Source organism: Muntiacus reevesi, chromosome 5 (genome assembly GCF_963930625.1).
Source record: "Muntiacus reevesi chromosome 5, mMunRee1.1, whole genome shotgun sequence".
Lineage (NCBI taxonomy): Eukaryota > Metazoa > Chordata > Mammalia > Artiodactyla > Cervidae > Muntiacus > Muntiacus reevesi.
In genome coordinates this window covers 53,185,749-53,203,939 of record NC_089253.1, presented here as the reverse complement: position 1 = coordinate 53,203,939, position 18,191 = coordinate 53,185,749, and the positions used below count along the sequence as shown (strand labels likewise).

General features: G+C 53.9%; 1 protein-coding gene across 1 annotated transcript in view; it reads right to left on the bottom strand.

Annotated features, from left to right (window-relative positions):
• RASSF5 (Ras association domain family member 5) overlaps positions 1–17,936 on the bottom strand; it is a 73,728-nt gene extending 55,792 nt beyond the window's left edge. The window contains exon 1 of the mRNA XM_065936691.1: positions 17,446–17,936. Within this exon, the coding sequence (XP_065792763.1) occupies positions 17,446–17,905 (460 nt within the window). The 5' untranslated portion in view covers positions 17,906–17,936. The remainder of the gene's footprint in view (positions 1–17,445) is intronic.
• Between the last annotated feature and the right edge of the window lie 255 nt (positions 17,937–18,191).

The window sequence follows — 18,191 nt, the reverse complement described above, 5'->3', positions numbered from 1 at the left end:
TCCAGAGGACAGGCCACCGCTGAGGGCACCCAGCACCCCCGGCCCCAGCCTGGAGGGCGTGGAGACACACAGCTGCCTTCTCACACCACACAGCCCCAGCTACACACACACACACACACACACACACACACACACACACACACACACACACACACACCAGGAAGCCAAAAGGGAGGGCGGTGTCATGGTAGGCTCGGCCTGGAAGCCAGGCCTGTGTCCTGGGTCAGAAATGCCAGCTACACACACACACACACACACACACACACACACACACACACACACACACACACACACACACACACACACACACACACACACACACACACACACACACACACACACACACACACACACACACACACACACACACACACACACACACACCAGGAAGCCAAAAGGGAGGGCAGTGTCATGGTAGGCTCGGCCTGGAAGCCAGGCCTGTGTCCTGGGTCAGAAATGCCAGCCCTCCCACAGGCAGGAGACGCAGGGGGCTGGCCGCACTGGGATATTGTCAAAGAGCCGTGAGGGAATGCTCCTGAACACGCTCAAGTCTGGATCGGATGTTGAGTTCCCACGTAAAATGGGAATTGGGATGAGCAGGCTTTGTGGAAAGCAGGGCCCCAGGTCAGGCAGGTCAAGCGAGCGAAGGTGCCGGGGGTGATGCGAGGAGCCTGGGATGAGTTGAGGACACGATGCCACCTCAAGACCCTGGGCCACCCCCTCCTGCCGAGGGACGCATCGAGGGCGCGTGCGGCAGGCGGGAGGGCTGACGTGTGCACTCTCAAGCCGCCCTTCTGTACTGAAGGGAAAGGCAACACATTCCACTGAGTTGTTGCTCAGGAGCCAAAGGAGATGTTTACAGTGCTTCCCCGGGGCCCTGGTCCCTGGGTCTACAGGGCAGCCGCTCATTCCCTGAGCCTGGCTTCTGGGTGCTCACAGCTCCAGGCAGGCCCGGCGTGTCCCCTGCACCCTCTTCCCCAGCGTGGCACCCAGGCCGGCCTGCAGAGGCACGATCCCGTCCCCCGTGGGTGGGTGTGGGTGGGTGTGCCTCTTGGGCGGGCCCATTATTCATCTGTCTGCAACAACCACACCTCCCTAGGCTGAAAGCATCAACAAAGGGCGAGAACTGTGGCCAGACCAGGCCAAGTGTGTTGGGTGGGCGTGTTCCGGGGGGGCCCATGGAGGGGGTAGGGGCAGGACGGTTCACGGGGAGTTCAGATGGAAGGTGCAGGAGCAAGGGGGGTCAGGCAGTGCCTGCCCCCGGTCGGCAAGGCAGGGGCTGGGGCCTGACCCGCGGAACCGCCTGTGTGGTCTGCTTCGCACCACTTAGCTCTTTGGGGGTGCTGGGCCCTGAAGCGTCCCATCCTGCCTTCTGTGGATGTGCGCACGTGTGTGTCCACGCTGTGTCGCTTCAGTTGTGTCTGACGCCTCGCCACCCCGTGGCCTGCAGTCCTCCAGGCACCACTGTCTGTGGGATCCTCCAGGCAAGAGCACCGGAGCAGGTAGCCAGGGGATCTTCCCAACCCACAGATGGAACCTGCATCTCTCACATCTCCTGCATCGGCAGGAGGGTACTTCACCACTAGTGCCGCTTGGGAAGCCCTGTGTGGGTGTGTATATGCAAAATTACAGACAAGTTTAATAGGGTTGAATCCACTTTTACCAACTCACGCTCCATGTTTAGATCGCGTTAACTCACTCCCTGCCAGGACTGTGCTAGAACACTCCCTCCTGTCAACTCTGTCCCCACCCCCTGATTTTCACTATATCACATTATTTATACTTCCAATGCTTACGAAACTTATATTCTGTCATAATTGTCACACAGTTATCTAAAATTAACTCCTTTAAACTGATTCAGTCTTTTTACAACAGCAAAACTATTTTTAATCAATCTTTCGGATGACTGAAATTTTTGGTTGCTCGGTCATGTCCGACTCTTTGCAACCCCATAGACTGTAGCCTATCCTGCTTCTCTGACCATGGGATTTTCCAGGCAAGAATACTGGAGTGGGCTGACATTTCCTTCTCCAGGGGATCTTCCCGACCTAGGGATCAAACCTGAGTCTCCCGCACTGTAGGCAGGCGCTTTACCATCTATCTAAGCCACCAGGGTGGTATGATATTTTATATGCATTATGTTTGCCAATGATGCTTCAAGCATCTTAAAGAGATGTGCCCTGCTTTACTAGACTTCTAATGCTGTGGTACTGGGGTCTTATGCACGACAAGGATGACCAGGAGGAAATGCAGGGAGAGAAGACAGAGGCCAGGTGAGTTTGCAGGCCCTCAGTACAATGTCACAGAGCATCTCTGAAAATCCTCCCTTGGCTAATAACTGCAGGAGGCCACAGACTTTGGTAAAATGTACAAGTAAATGACACGAGGTGGGAAAGCCAAATGAACCTCATTTCTCACAGGTCTGTAGGAGGCTTGTCATCTGGACCGTCTGACACCACATCCAAACAGGTCCAAGTTGTATTCAGGGTGTGGCCATGCAGCCAGAAGTGCAAAGACACGGCACAATTTTTTTTTTTACGACACAATTTTTGATCCGTGACAATTAAAGTACACACACCCATCAGGGCACACCTACTCTGAGAGACAGAGTTAAACCTTTTTATGACAAGTATGTCTCCTATCTTCCTACATCTACCTAATTACTAGTCCATGTGTGCACGCATGCATCCATTCAACATGTATTTACTGGGGGCCTCCAAGGTGAAGTATTGTTACAGAGGACAGCTGGTTTTATCCAAAAACTTATGTAAAAGAAAAGTGTATATATACACATATAAGGATATAAAAGGAGTGTATATATATATATATATATATATATATATATATATATATATATATAACTTTGAATACATACACATATATCTTTAATACAGGTATCAAAATCCTGTTTTGATTATCATCATAGGAAAAGATAAATCTTATTTCCAAAGCACTTAAAATTTTTCTTTAAAAACACTGTAGACAGCATTAGGAAAGAACAAAATAATGTAATTTATAGCAACAGGGATGGATCTAGAGATTGTCATACTGAATGAAATAAGTCAGAAAAAGAGAAATATCATATGATATCACCTATAGGTAGAATCTAAAAATGGTACAAATGAAACTGTTTACAAAACAGAGAGTCACAGATGTAGAAAACAAACATGTTACCAAGGAGGAAGCCAGGGGTGGGGCAGGAGGGATAAATCAGGTCTGGGATTGGCGTGTACAGACTACTGTATGTAAGAGAGGGCTGGGACCTCCCTAGTGGTCCAGTGGCTAAGACTCCACGCTCTGAGTGCACGGAGCCCCGGGTTCGATCCCTGGGGGAGGAGCTAGATCCCACATTCGGCAGCTAAGACTCAGCGGAGCCAGATAAATAAATAAACAAAATGTTTTTAAAATACATAATGAATAAGGACCTACTGATTAGCACAGAGAACTCTTCTCAATGCTCTTAATGACCTATATGGGAAAAGAATTTAAAAGAGTGGAGTGAATGCATGTATAACTGATTCACTGCGCTTTACAGCAGAAACTAACAAATATTGTAAACCAACCGTACTCCAATAAATTTTTTTTATAAAAATACCACTGTGGATAGTTGTGTTTAAGGTGATTTAAGAAACAGCAACAAGGCCATGAAAACTAAAGCCAGTGTGGAGCTGCCAATGCCGCCTCAGCTCTGGGCAGCTCAGAAGGGGCCTCTGCTTCCTCCAGGCATGTGTCACTCCGCTCTGGGTGTAGGAGAGACAAAGCAGGTGGGGTCCTCCCTCCAGGGCTCAGGGCCCCCCGCTCCATCCCTGGGACACGTGTAGGAGCCGGGCAGCTGGGAGAGAAAGGGCGTGGGCCCAGCAGCCAGGGGCAGAGGTGACAGAGAGGAGTTTGAGAGGTCTTTTGGTTTTTTGCTTTTGTTTTTAAAACAGATACCACCTTTGAGAAGGGGCAAAAGGCCACCTCACCTCTTGCTAAGCTTGAGTATATTTTTGGTAGTATTCCACAGACCCCAGAAATAAGGACAGCCAAAGAGCTTTGCGAGAAGCCATGCCTAGGCCTCGGCAGGCCACAGGGAGAGGGGTGAAGCTTCAACAGGTGTGAGGCGTGAAAGCATGCACAGGTGTGTGCACACAGGCATGCCTGCTCCGAGCGCCGAGAGGTCACAGGAGGCCAGGAGCAGAGGCTCAGCCTCACGGGACAGCCAGGCTGCTGCAGCCGACTGGTGTTTCCACACCTGCTCTGATGGCATCTGACTTCAGAGTGCCAGTCACCAGCCGAACAGCGACCAGCTGAGTGAAAGGAGACTTTTGCAGGAGGAGAAAAGTAAATAGATGACGTCTGAGGCCCTCTCTGTAGGAGACACACAGTGCCTCCTTTAGAGCTGTGTCCCTGTAGCCAGGACCACCAGAGACTTCTGGAGAGAGCCCGGCCTGCATCCCACTGACCCCCGAGCAGCCTCTTACGGTGATCTACGACTTGGTCCTTGGCAACACGCTTGCTCCGCTTCCAAGGATGCCCCGTGGGCTAATCCAGCCCTGTCTGTTAATTAAGTGGCGTGGTAAATTCAATGATCAGAATTTTTCCAGAGAAGGTGTTTAAGAGTTTCATGGCCGTTCTCTACTTCTGCCTGGGCAAATTTTCAAACCCTATCTCTTTCACTGAGATGTGAGCGGCCCACCTTGACCCAGGCAGGATGAAGGGCAGATAGTGTGGTGGGGGCTGGTACAGATGACCCAGGGTGAGGCACTGCCAAAAGTCTTTCTGGGAGCAGCTGCCAGTGAGGGCCCTGCTGTGTGACCAGCATCATGTCAACTGGTTTCTGCTGAGGTCATGTTTAACCCACATAACACCAGCCGGAGGTGTGGATTCTTGGCTCCATTTAATGCTGAGAAAAACTGAGGCTCAGAGAGGTTAATCTGTACAAGGAAGACCCTCCCACTCGGCCTCCAAGGTCCAGACACAACTGGGCCTGCCTCATGAATAGATCTAGAGATTATCACATTATACTAATCAAAGTATGTCAGAGAAAGACAGTTACCATATGATATCATTTATATGTGGAATCTAAAACATGACACAAACTAATATACCTATGAGACAGAAACAGACATACAAATATAGAGGACAGGCTTGTGCTTCCCAAAGGGGAGGAACGGTCTGGGAGGGAAGGATGGATGAAAGTCTGGGGTAAGCAGGTACAAAATGTTATGCACAGGATGGATAAACAAGGTCCTACCGGGAACTATACTCACTATCCTGCAATAAACTGTAACGGAAAATAACATATACATATGTGTGTATGTGTATAATTGAGTCACTTTGCTGAACAGCAGAAATTAAACACAACATTGTAAATCACCTGTACTTCAATAAGGTTACAAAGAAGCTGGACTGGCTCCAAGCCCCTTCCCTTAAACGCTACGTGACAGGTCGTGCACGGAGCTGCAGCCCGCCGTCCGCAGCCCACCACCCCGCCGTCTCTGCGCTTCCCGCCCGCCCCTCTCCTTCCAGTCAATCTAAGCAAATGCTGACACAAGTCCCGAACGAGCCATAGCTACAGGGCCATATCTGCCCTGACCTCAGTGCTCGCCACTCCAGGCCTGATTGATCCCATTAAATCTATAGCTCTTCGGGCTGAAGAGCAAAGGAGCAAGGAAATGCTCTGCTGAATAATTCTTAAGGAGGGTGGAGGGAAGGGGGTGGACGGGAAGACGCGACTGAACATTTAAATTGAGGAACTCGGTCTTCAGCCGTCCTCTCTATGAGGGTCACGGCTATTGATGAGGATAGATTGTTTAGGCTGGCTGAACAGCATTTGTCCCAAATAGGGATTAAGATATAGGGAATTAAAATTCTCACTTTTTAAGCCGTAAAACCGTAATCAGGAAAATCAGATTTTCCAGAGTTAAGATCATACTATCTTCTAAAGGCTTTCACAAATTGAGCTCAGAAATGACCTTTCGGTTTAGTTCTGTCCCTAAGGCCCAGATGCCTACCTGGACCTGAATGTGTGAGAGAACAGCATGGAGACAAACAGGAAAGCTTACGGGTGCCAAAAATCCAGCCATTGAAGAGAGGCCACTAGAGGCCAGGAAGATGAGCAGAGCCCATCAGGGAGGGGTTTGTGGCCTGACCGCGTGGCTCTGACCCTTGGCCAGGGCCCTGACTTCCGAGGGCCATCTCATCTGTGAGACAGAATCACTGCTTTCCCACCCTCACCATATAGAGGTCTGGATGGAATAAATGATATTCAAAACAAACAAATAAAAAACCCAGATAAACACAAATCCCCTGGATCTTTCGCAGAAGAGAGCTGCAGAAATGCAAGATGGAGTAACCAGTCTGCTCCACCAAGAAGAAGGCTAGACTGGTAGGCAGGTGCGCAGTCCCAGTTCTGGGCCGGCCACCAGCTTGTTTTGCCCCTGGCCTCCTTTGTTTGAATAAAAATGCAGTCGATGATCTCAAATCCCGTGATACTTTGGATCGCTAGTCTCTCCTCGTCTTCCACTCACCCACTCTGTCCCGTTACCCTTCCACCTCGAGGACTGCGCTCACCCCAGTTCGTGCTGCGGGAGGCGGCTGCAGCCCAGTCACGGCAGGGCTGGGGCTCCTGTCCAGCCCCCAACAGACACTCCCACTAACCGTGCAGGTGAGAAGCCTTGGCGAGGACATTTCACTGCCCTGGGGGCCTGAGAAAGCCAACTCAGCAGCTTGGCAAGGTGTGATGCCCCTGGGAGCCACTGGATGCCCAGAAATGGAAAAGAGGGGTCACTCAGGATGCCCGTCTGCATCCCACCCACTCAGGGACTGGACTGGGGTGACTGCTTGGCTCTCGTGCTTAGTCAAGGAAAAGCTGCTAAAACCCACAGCCGGGTTGGGCTCCTGAAGTCCCGCCGGCAGGTTAGCAGTATTGGTCCTGGGGTGTCAGGAGGGACAAGGAGGGGTGCTGAGCTCAGCATGTAATGCCAGGCGGCCAGGGGCACCCTCATGGCTTTCCCCATGGAGAAGGCCGCTAGCCTGGACCCCCACCCCTGAACACCCCCAGCTGGAGTGACCCGGACCTACCTCGAGCCAGCCGAGCATCGGGGCAGAGCCCTGGGAGGGCCTGGGGCTTTAGGGACCCCCAGTGGCCCTTGGGAAGCCTGTGGAAGAGGCGCTGGAGTCGGGAGGTGATGGTTCCGAAGCAGGCAGAGGCTGCCTCCTCCACCCGGCCCTCCGTCATCCCGCTGGGCTGCGGGGGATCACTAGCTTCTCTCCAGGCCTGGCGTCGGGCACAGGGCGACAAAGCGGGAGCCGCTGGCCCAGGAGGACTCCAGGCCTTGTGTGAGCCAGGCTTTGCTGCACTCAGCCCAGCCTCCCTGCTCCTCTGAAGGCAGGCCAGGGCACTGGGGACCCCGGGCCAGCACCAGCCCAGCCGGACGGATGCCTTCTTCCCAGCTGAGGTCCCATCCCCTCCACCTCCCCCAAGCGGAAAACTTTCTATTCCTGGGGCTTTTAGCTTGATAAGATAAACATGCCCCCAAACAGGCTGCAGAAAGGGCCCGCCCTGGGCCTCGCTTCTCAGGAGCGCCTGGGAGTCTGAGAAATCAACGTCTCCAAAGTTTCTGCAGATGACAGGAGTGATCGGTTACCTCACGCGGGTGCACAGCCCAGGAGCTCGTTAATGGATCTCTTTGGGGATGTCGGATTAATAATGCTTTACCAGCCGCACAGGTTCCTAGGGGACAACCGGCTAATTCACATCCTCTCAGGCTCAGCCGGGCGTGGGGGAAGAGCTCTCAGCTGCCAGGGCCCCTAGGAAGCGGTGTTGCCTTAAGAGGGTCAGACCACTTATCTGAGAGCAAATACCCGAGCAGAGAAGAGGTGACAGGAATCGGAGGGAGAAACAGAACAGAGTCTCCCGTGAAGAGGCAGAGGGCTTCCCAGGTGGTGCTAGTGGTAAAGATCTCCTGTCTGCCAATGCAGGAGATGCAAGAGACTCGGATTTGATCCCTGGGTGGGGAAGATCCCCTGGAGGAGGACATGGCAACCCACTCCAGAATTCTTGCCTGGAGAATCCCGTGGACAGAGGGGCCTGGCGGGCTGCAGTCCATGGGGTCAGAGCTGGACACGACTGAGTAGGCGTGCACACACGCGTGGAGAGGCAGAGCTGTCATTCTCTTGCCCTAACGTGGGGTTCACAGGGTGTCCCCGCAACATGACTCGCAGAACCCCCGAGTCCCAGGGCGGAGGTCCCCAGACGGGCTGTCACCTGGGTGAGGTGGGCGATTAGCGGTGGGCAGACGGCAGAACCTTCTAGGAAGACCAGGGCCTGCTCCCGCGCGGACCAGAGACTCCAGAACTCACCCACCAACTGCCGGGAGGGCCCCGCTTCACACGGAGGGGGCGCTGTCCTTCAGCCAGGGCAGAGCGACCCCAGAGGACCAGGGAAGCTGCACTTACACCTCTGCGGGCCAAGTTCAGAAAGGGAACGTTCACGAGTTCAGGGGGCCCCCGTGCAGCCGCCTCATGTTCCCACCCTTTACGCTGTGGTTCTTCCCCAGGTCACAGGGAACGCTGAGCAGCATCGCATCCCAGAGGCAAGGTCCTCCGGCCACCGAGAGGAGAAAATGGTAGACAAACCTAAACTGCACCTGACCTTCCAAATCGCCCCCCTGACCACCTGCCCCTCACAGGAGCTCTGGCCAGGAGGACCCAGCTAGACCGCCCCTCCCTGCTGAGGCCCTCAGCATTGGGTGCAGGAACAGTAAACACACAGGTCATGAGTCATCGATTTAATACAGAGATGTCCCCAAGGCCCCCTTCCTCAGGCTGGGACCCTGCTTCTTTCTCCCTAATGCTTCCTCGTGGGGGACTGGGCTGCTTGTTTTTGTGATCCTCTCGGTTACCCAGCAGCTTCCCTGGGGGCTCAGTGGTGAGGAATCCACCTGCAGTACAGGAGACCTGGGCGTGATCCCTGGGTCGGGAAGATCCCCTGGAGCCGGGCATGGCAACCCACTCCAGTATTCCTGCCGGGAGAATTCCATGGACAGAGGAGCCTGGTGGGCTACAGTCCGGGGGCTGCAAAAGAGTCGGACGTGATAGCAACTAAACAACAAGTTTACCCAGCAGCTCTGCACAGACAAGACTCACAAGTGAGTCCAGGTCCTGAGATGACACCAGCTCACCGGGCGAGGTCCAGAGCCCAGGTTCCTGGCCCGACTGGGACGTAAGATCTTCACAAGGACCCAGGCTTTCCCGCCTGGCTGAGGACAGACAGGGTGGCCTTCCCACTCTCATGCTCGGAGAAGAGGATAGGCACATGCTGGGGGAATTTTAAATCGTGAGTCATCTGTCATGGGGGAAAATCCCTCCCGAATGCCCCACATGGGCTTGAGGCACTGGTCTCACTTCCCCTTTTCCTCATCACAGAGATGTTTTGTGGACAGGTTAAGTCACTGGGGAAGACAGCAGGAAAGAACTGGCTGAGCAGCCAGACAGGGCTTTGGAAGGTTCTAGAATCCTCACTCCTGATCTTTTGAAAACTTGGATAGGTTTTCTACTGTAGGGATATTTTAGGAGGAACACAATGACCTCTTGCTGCCCTAACATCTAAGCACTGACCCTCTGACCATGCTGAAGAGTTCAGCCAAGGCCAACACAACTTGAAGGAACAGCTTTCACCATCCTACATGCTGGGGTTGCAATAAATTCTCACCTTGAAATACCCTATTTATAAAAAGGTCCTTCCAGATTGCTTTTAAAAACTCTCATCACTAGAAGAGACATTTACATACTGTATGCTCAACCTCTTTTTTATAAAAACTCTCAAGTTACAGCTGGAATCTTTTGTTCCATTTGAATAATAAGGCATCTCTGAGTTTTCTTTGGATTTTTAATATTTTCCTCAGTTGTAGAAGGGACATAATTGTTTCAACAGAAACCACAATGCCTCCAGCTTCCATTTAACTTAGATGGAAAAAACAGCTTCCTCCAAGTCAGCAAGGAAAGTAAATGATGACACCCAAATGTGAGCCTGACCTGGAGACACCGTCAGAGTTGGGGTGGAAGCAGGGGGCTCTTTACTGTCCCAAACTCAGCCACACCATTGCCCGGGACAGGGAGGAAGCCCACGATACAAAACTCAGTGTATTTTCCAGTCCCAATTCAGCTCTTCTTCTGAGACACAACCTAATTTCTCCTTGGTTCACAGTCAGTCCTGTGTCATGAACTCTGACCCTGGGTCACAGCAAGGAGGATCTTGTCTGTTCCAGGAAAAGATCTCCGACCTACATTTCCACACCCACCCCGCTACCTAACACCAGTGGGTGGCGGTGGGGGCAGACACACTTGTTCCTTTTATCTTGAGGTTGAAGAAAAACTTCACCTTTTGTTTCAGGACCTCACGATTTACGCATGCTGAGAATCTGTTTAGAAACCAAAGCCTGAGAACAGGCTGAAGGGCTGCCAGCGCTCAGTTGTCCAGGACCCGACCGATCCTCCAGCTTGGACAGGGCTTACCCACCCCTTGGCTCACCCCTCTCTGTCTCTTTTTATGGACATTTCAGTGTGTGTTGGCAGGTGAATGAGGAAGCTCCACTAACTGGCACGTTCAGCGACATTAGCTCACAGGGCAAGATGCTGCCTCTGTTGGGCTATGGTGCTGGTTTTGCTGCTAACCCTCTGGGTCATCAGAGCAGCCGTTGACTCTCTGGATGCTGGGTCTCCTGGTCTGTGAGATGACCGTGATCCAACCAGCCCTGCCTGCCTCTCAAGGGTGCTGCTGGGCCCAGCAGATCCAGTAGGCAAGAAAACCCTTTAGATGCGGCCAAGTTGTCTCTGAGATAAAACTGATCTCTGCTCCCACAGTTCCTTGGCCATCCTCAGTACTTTCCTGTTTCACGTGACTATCCCCATCTTTGTAGACTCACAGAATACCAATTTGCATCTTCAGCAAATATGATGATTCTTTCCCAGATCCGGCATCTGGGAGAAACAAAACATAAAAGGATTAAAAAAAAAAATGGGCAAAGAACATCACTGTTCTTTCAGGCCTGACTTTTGCGAACCTGTGGTTTGATTTATGAAAGGTACATAGAAGCCAAGTTTTCATGTTTTAGCAGCCCTAAGCCAACAGCCACTGCAGACGTCTGAGTAAGATCTGCTCCTCCCTGGAAATGTTTGTTCAAGAAACAGGGAGGGGAGCAGAAGGCTGCCTGCAGGCCCTCCGCTGATCAGTAAACACGACCCAGCCTCACCGTGGTCACAGGCGAGAGACATACCCGGCTGCCTGCCTGCCTGCCCGCCCAGTGACACACGGGAGCTGCTTGAACTTCTCCAACCACCCCTCTTCCCAGCCCTCGACGACGTCTGTTCGTGACCCCCTGCATCCTGCTGATGCCCTCGATGAGGCCAGGGGAACAGGGGTGAGCCGGAAAACCCTGAAGAACTTTGGGGGGCGCTACAGCAGTCAGGGCTCATAGGACAGAACGCTCTCCGCCAGGAGCCTGGGCATGGGGCTGCCGTGCCAGGACAGACCCTGCCGCTCTTCCCCCTTCCTCTCCAAACAAGGCAAACGAGAGCCCAGCCTCACAGCTTTCCCTGTGGGTACATCTCTCAAGAATGCTCTCCACGCCAGGAACCACAGGCAGGCTCCAACAGGCCCTGCGTGAACCTGCCGGCCACAGTGGCCAACACCCCACAGTGGAGGGCGCCCAGACTCCGCCAGGCGCTGCCCACATCGGCACGGTGCGGGGTGAGGGGGGCCTTCAAGAACACCCAGGATCACCTTCCGGGTCCAGGTCAAGACGGCGCTGACCTTGGGGGAGCACTCCTGTGAGTCCTCCCCAGTGCTGGCTTTTACTCGGGGTCACAAAGAGTCGGACACGACTGAGTGACTTCACTTTCACTTTTCCACCAGGGGACTGAGCCTGCCATCATCACCTCATCCCCCGAAAGCCCGAAAACCGGCCCAGCGCCCCTCCCAGCCCTGAGATCTGGCCCCGAACATGTATGGAGAAGCTGCCAAAACTCCTGGAGAAAAACCGAAAGTGACTAAAGGCACAGCCATCTCCCGGGTCAGGGCCGGCCTTGCCAGCGTCAGCTGCCTGCAGCACTGCCTGACCCAGCCAGGGGAGAGTGACCGGGCCCCAGGGGCGGCGGGTGGGGTGAGGCCGACTGCGGGCTGAGGGGTGGGGATCAGGAGTGCCCCGCGGGAGACCACTGGGGAGGCAAGGGCTGGGATGCCCCCGTGGGCAGCGGCCAGAGGTCCCCCAGATGCTGGGTGTGGACCAAAGGCAGGAAATGGTGTGACAACCTGAGCTGGTACAGGCCACCTTCAGGGCAGGTCAGGTTTGCCCAGCGTGAGGCTCTAAGCTTCCCTGCCCCTACCAGATGGACGGGCGCCTCCTTCTTTCCGTCTGAGACCGCAGCAGAAGCCTCCCTGCATACTGACTTCGTGAATCTGCTCTGGGATGAATGTGGAAGCAGCAGGCAAAGGCTGTAGGCTCCTCAGAGGAAAGGTCCTGTGGACCTGTAAGAATTCCTCCAGCATGTATCATTCTTAGAGCTGCGCCGGGCCTGCCCTGAGTCTCAGCCACTCTCTGAGCCCCTAGCTCCCGTCACCAGGGGCTGCAGCCAGTTTCCCGGGGCTACAAGGTCCCCTCAGCAGCCAGGCAGGGCCGGGGGCTGTCTTTCCCCTGCCCCGCAAGGCCTATCTGCCAGGCTTGGCACTGGCTGAATTCACTGGTAAACTCGGGGGAGAAGAGAGAGGATCCCGGATCAAGCCCACATAGCTAAGGGGAGATGTCAATTCACTTCCCCCTAATAACTGCAGGATCAGCAGGAGAACACACACGTTCATTACCAAGTCTAATTAGGCTGGCAGACAAGTGGCATTAATCATTTTTGACTGTACCTGGGATTCAAGCCCCTCTTACTCCATAATCAGAAAATTTTATGCTCTGATGGATAGGGGGAAAAAATTAAACCCACATTTAATCCTTTCACTTTCATCTTGTGAAAATACAGGAAGCAGGGAGGAGAAGGAACGGAGAACAGCAGCTTGGGGGCCTCAGATGGCCTCTCTCAAAGCATTCCAGCCCCTCCTCTGTCCTTCCATCTCCCCCAGCCCTCCACCAGGACTCTCCCCAAGAAAAAACCCCAATCAGAGCCAGAGGCAGCAGAGGAGAGGGAGGTGGGGGATTCCACTCTCTCTCTCTAACAACAAAGTGTCCATTTTAGGGCTTAATTTTCCTAACCTCCAAGGCCAAGCCTGGGCCTGAATTAATGAAAACACTTTAAGCCACAAGCTCCAGTGCGACCAGGTGTCCTGGACAAATAAAACACATTCCAAGTGCCCCGGTTCCTGGGTCTGCCACAGAGAGACTCGGTGTCCACATCCCAGTAACCTCTTCTGCAAAGAACCAAGAGAGGGGCTGGGTCTGTGGGACGCTGTGGCTGTCATATGGGGGTCCAGTCTGTGCAGAGAGGTGGGTTAAGCCCGACCACTGATGCTGGGACGAGAGAGAGCTACAAGGCTCGACAAGGGGCTCTCACCAGGAAGCTCCTATTCCCATGCCAGCAGGCTCCACGGCAAACACCTCCCACTCCCACCATAATACAGGTCTCCCACAGGAGGGGGAGGTCAGGATGGTGAGCCCCAGGGCACCCTTCCCCTGTAACCCCAACCACATAACACTTTACAGCTCTGAACACACCCCTCCAGAGAGGCCCCGCTCCACTAGTAATGTGCAAGGCATGTCCAAGTGTCCCTCTCTCAGGGTTGAGTTGGACTTAGCTTTTCCCATTTTCCAGACCATTTCCTACTCCAAGATGGCTAATGCATCCACCAAAACAAGATGAAAGGTTAACTCCGTGTTCCTTCTGTAGAAGAAAGGGTCCACAACCTGTAAGGAACATTCCCTGAGAATAAAGGCAAAGGGCAGTCTGTGAGAGTTCCAAGGATTGTGTGTTATTGACCATTCCCTTGGAATACTGGAAACAGATACTCACCACGGCCATTGCTCCCCCTTCCCCCCGCCACGGCTTCGTATAATCTACCTCTGTCTCCCCCTCCCAAACCCCACCAGATTTCCTTCTCTATCTAATAAACATGAGTTCTTTAATCCTGGAAATGAATATCAACTTTGAACATCTCCTGTTTGCAAACCCAGCATTAACCAGAGCTCCGTTACAGTCCTTGAAGTAGGGATAAGCTTGAGATAGAGGAATTTTCACTGAAAAGGCAGTGGGAAGACAGTTTTCTAAAAGCTTCCCTTATTAAAAGCCCATTTTGCCAACACAGCTCCCACCCATTGTCAACCTCCTGCTGAGACAGATGTCATTTACATACCCGCTGTCCCTCCGCATGTTTCCAAGAGTTGGGAGATTTAATAGTAAAAACAGGCGACCGCCTTTATCAGCCACGAGACCGTGCTCTATGCTGGGGACGAGTGGTCCAAATTCAAGCTGCCAGGGTCCTGACGACCTCGAGGCCACCGGCACGCTGTGGGAGGCCCACAGCAGGCAGGAGTGGCGCTGTGGTTAGCGTCCTGCCCTGCCCCGCCTGGGACGCGCGGGACACCCTCTGTCCCACTCAGCTCAGCAGCCAAGCAGAGTTGGAAAACTGCTCTCACTGTTTGGAAAGGTGATTCTAAGAAGTGTCCGGAGCCCAGGCAAATTGTTACAGCCACTGGATGGGAGGAGATAATAATAACATTCATATGGCCCTAAACATTTACATTGCCTTCTACCAGGCGCTGATCTAAGCCGTTTCCATATATTAATTCATTGAATTCTCACATAAACACAACTGAGAAGGTAATGCTATCATCTCAATTCTTTAAAACACGGAAGTGGAACACACGGCTCCCAGGGTCACACAGACACTGATCGGCAGAATCAGGATTCAGACCAGGCCTGCTGGCTCCAGGCTGTCCTTTAAGGCACTGCAGAGCACTGCTTTCAAAAGTCATGTTTCTGACCCTTGCTTTTTAAAACAAAGATGAAACAAACCCACCCCACGATGAAATTAGAACTTCAGTTGAAAGAAAGATGACTGGTGAGTTTGGCCTGCCTGTGTCTCTACCTGCCAGCCATCAGAACATTTCTCAACTGTTTCCATCCAGCTACAAGTCCACAATCAGTTAAACATTAATAATGACAAACAGGCTCCGCTCTGTAGCCCCTTATTCCAATTCTGCTTCCTTTCTGGTGTTCAGACATCCCTGGTTGGTACTGACCCACCTAGCTGGGGGCTACCACATCACACAGAAATCAGAGGACACGCCTGTTCACCTGGGGCTCCCTTTCACAAGCAACTGTCTAATGTGAAAGTATGAATGTGAGAATCGCTCGGTCGTGTCCGACTCTTTGAGACGCCATGGGATTCTCCAGGCTAGAATACTGGAGTGGGTAGCCTTTCCCTTCTCCAGGGGATCTTTCCAACCCAGAGATCAAACCCAGGTCTACCGCATTGCAGGCGGATTCTTTACCAGCCGAGCCACAAGGGAAGCCCTGCACAAATTCATTTAATCACGGAGTATCATGCATATACACAAATAAACACACAGACACCATTACCCCGCAAGTCATAAAACTACATGCCAAGTGTTCAACAATTGATACAGTCCTCCAGTGTCTTTTTCACTCTTGCTTTTAAACTCCTCTCTGTTTTTGCCATGCTGCACGGCAGGCAATATATTAAGTTTCCCGATGAGGGAGATCAAACCCTGCAGTGGAATCATGGAGTCCTAACCACTGGACCAACTGGAAGTCCTCAATGTCCTAATACAAACTAGAATTCCAACGAAGCGGCTTTCCGAGGATTCCAGCACATTAAAACCCATTACAATGAAGATACTGCCTCTGTATGTTACTGTTGGGAGGCAGTAAAGTACCCCAGGGTCCTTGAGAGGGCAAAAGCTGCAAACACATCTGGGGGAAAGTTGCATTTGATTCTGAAGGTCAGGGCGATTTGCCAAGGGGCAGCAGCCCTCTGCCCACCTCACATTTCGGTGTCTACCGCCCTTTCCTTATTAATTAGCACCTGAACTGAGTTCTGATGGTGTCAGGAGCAGAACCCACTCCCCCTCCCACACTCCTCTTCTGCTCAATCCTGGCTGAGAGTCTGAGCTCTGCTTCCCTGAAGCCAGCTGCAGCGGGAAGTACACTGCACAGCCTTGGCTGGGGACTGCAGAGGCAAGGTCAGGCTCTCCTGATGAGGGTGTAATAGCTGCTGCTGCTCAATGCTGCAGCTGGATGGGAGATGGGGCTGCTGTCATGTGGGAAGAGGCTTGGCTGAAAGATGCAACCCCAAGCCATTTCCAGAGATGCTTTCTAGAGGTTGTACCATTGTCTGCGCCTTGTGCTTCAGATATTTAAACTATCTACATAGACACATACGCACATGGGTGTGGGTATCGTCTGCCAAACAGGGCAACAGCAAATGTGGGGTGGGGAATAGGAAAAGAAGAAATCTATTTTTCTAGATAAATCTAATAGGAAACGAAGAAGAGAAACATCACTGAAGAAATATACACACCTAACTGCTGGAAGAGAAAAATAACAAACCCCCAAGAAGACCGCAAATGTGCTCAGAAAATCTATACAGTGGATGTCCAGTGTTTTACAGTCAGGCTTTGAGAAGGTTCTGGCTCAGAGGAGGCAGCTAGGAACCTGAGAGCCCGGGGGAGGGTGAGACAGGGCAGGTAGTTGGGTAATTCTCGAGCCTGATGCCTGGCGCAGTAGCCAGTAAGAGGAAGAGGAGGAAGCAGGGCCCAGCCAAACATCAGAGCAGAGGGCAAAGGTCTGAGGGGCCAGAGGTGGAAGGCGGGAGACGGCAGGGATCCAGGGTCACTTTACGCTCTTCTCCAGCCTCATGGCCCCTGTCCATCCAAAGCCCAACCAGGTCTCTTCCCTGTCCCCACCGGTCACCCTGGAGGAAGGGTGTACCACAGGCATGCAGACAAACAAAGTCATCTGCCATTACCCTAATGAGCACGGGCCAAATGGGCATCTCAAGAATGGCCTCACGACCCACTCTCAAGAAGCTACAAAAAAAGCAAGAGAGGGCTCTGGAGACAAGGGATTGATCTGGTAGCATCAGGCATCACCCCCAGCCTCTGTGCATGTGTGCATGTGTGTGTGTGTATGCATGTGTCTCTGTGTGTGTACTAGCTGATCTGGAGAGGGGCGAGGCGCGCACCTGTCAGAGGAAGAGGCGTTTGTTAAAGACCGCATAAGCATACCTAGGCACCGGAGCACACCGGGCAGGCACTAAGGTGCAGACTGCGTCCAGGGCTACCTCCCTCGGCGAAAATCCAGGTCTCCCTGGGGCCGGAGAGGGCAGCGCCCCCTCTCGGCTCGCCCCAGCCGGCTCGGTCGCAGCCGCTCGCGGGCGGACTGCGGTCTTCCCGCGCCGCGCCCCCCCACCCCCCACCGCCCCGCCCGGACCCTCACACTTACTAGCGCAGCGCAGCGCCCGCCGCCACACCTCTCGCCCGCACAGGTCACACCAGCCGCGGCCGCCCCGCAGCGCCAGTTCCGCGAAGCAGTGGCCCTCGCCTCGCTCCGCCGGAACGCGGGGATCCTGCGGCTGCTCGAAGATGCTGCGCACGTCGCGGGGCCGGGGCGCGCCAGGCCGCCGCCGCAGTCTCTGCTGCAGACCAGGCCGGAGAGGGCGAGCGTGTCGGGAGGCCCGGTGCTGGGGCTCCGGGTCCCCCCGGGCGGCCCTTCGGGCACCGCGTCTCTCGTGCGCCCCGGGCGCAGTGGAGAGGGGCGCGGGGGCGCAGCTGCGCGAGGAGTGGCCCGGGGGCGGCGGCGGCGGCGGCTCGGGGCCGCTCAGGCTCTGCAGATAGCGCGGCGGTTCTGGCTCCAAGAGCAGCCGGTACGGGCGCTGCCCGATGGCCGGGGACGCCATGGCCATGCCGGGCTGGCCGCGGCGGTTCTCCGCTCTGGCGTTCCTCCCGAGTCCGCCTCGAGAGCGGGGCGGCCCCAGACCGGCGCGCCTTTAAAGGGACCGCAGCTTGCGGGGCGGGGCGGGGGCGGGGAGACCTCGGAGAGGCAGGAAGGAGGACCCGAGGGAACCACCCGCCGCCTGAGGGGCAGGGGCGGCAGTGGGGGACGCCTGGGCGAGTGTGGATTTCGGGCTGTCCTCAGGTAGCCGGGGCAGCTGAAGGATTGCACGTGGAAAGCTTCTCTAGAGGACAACC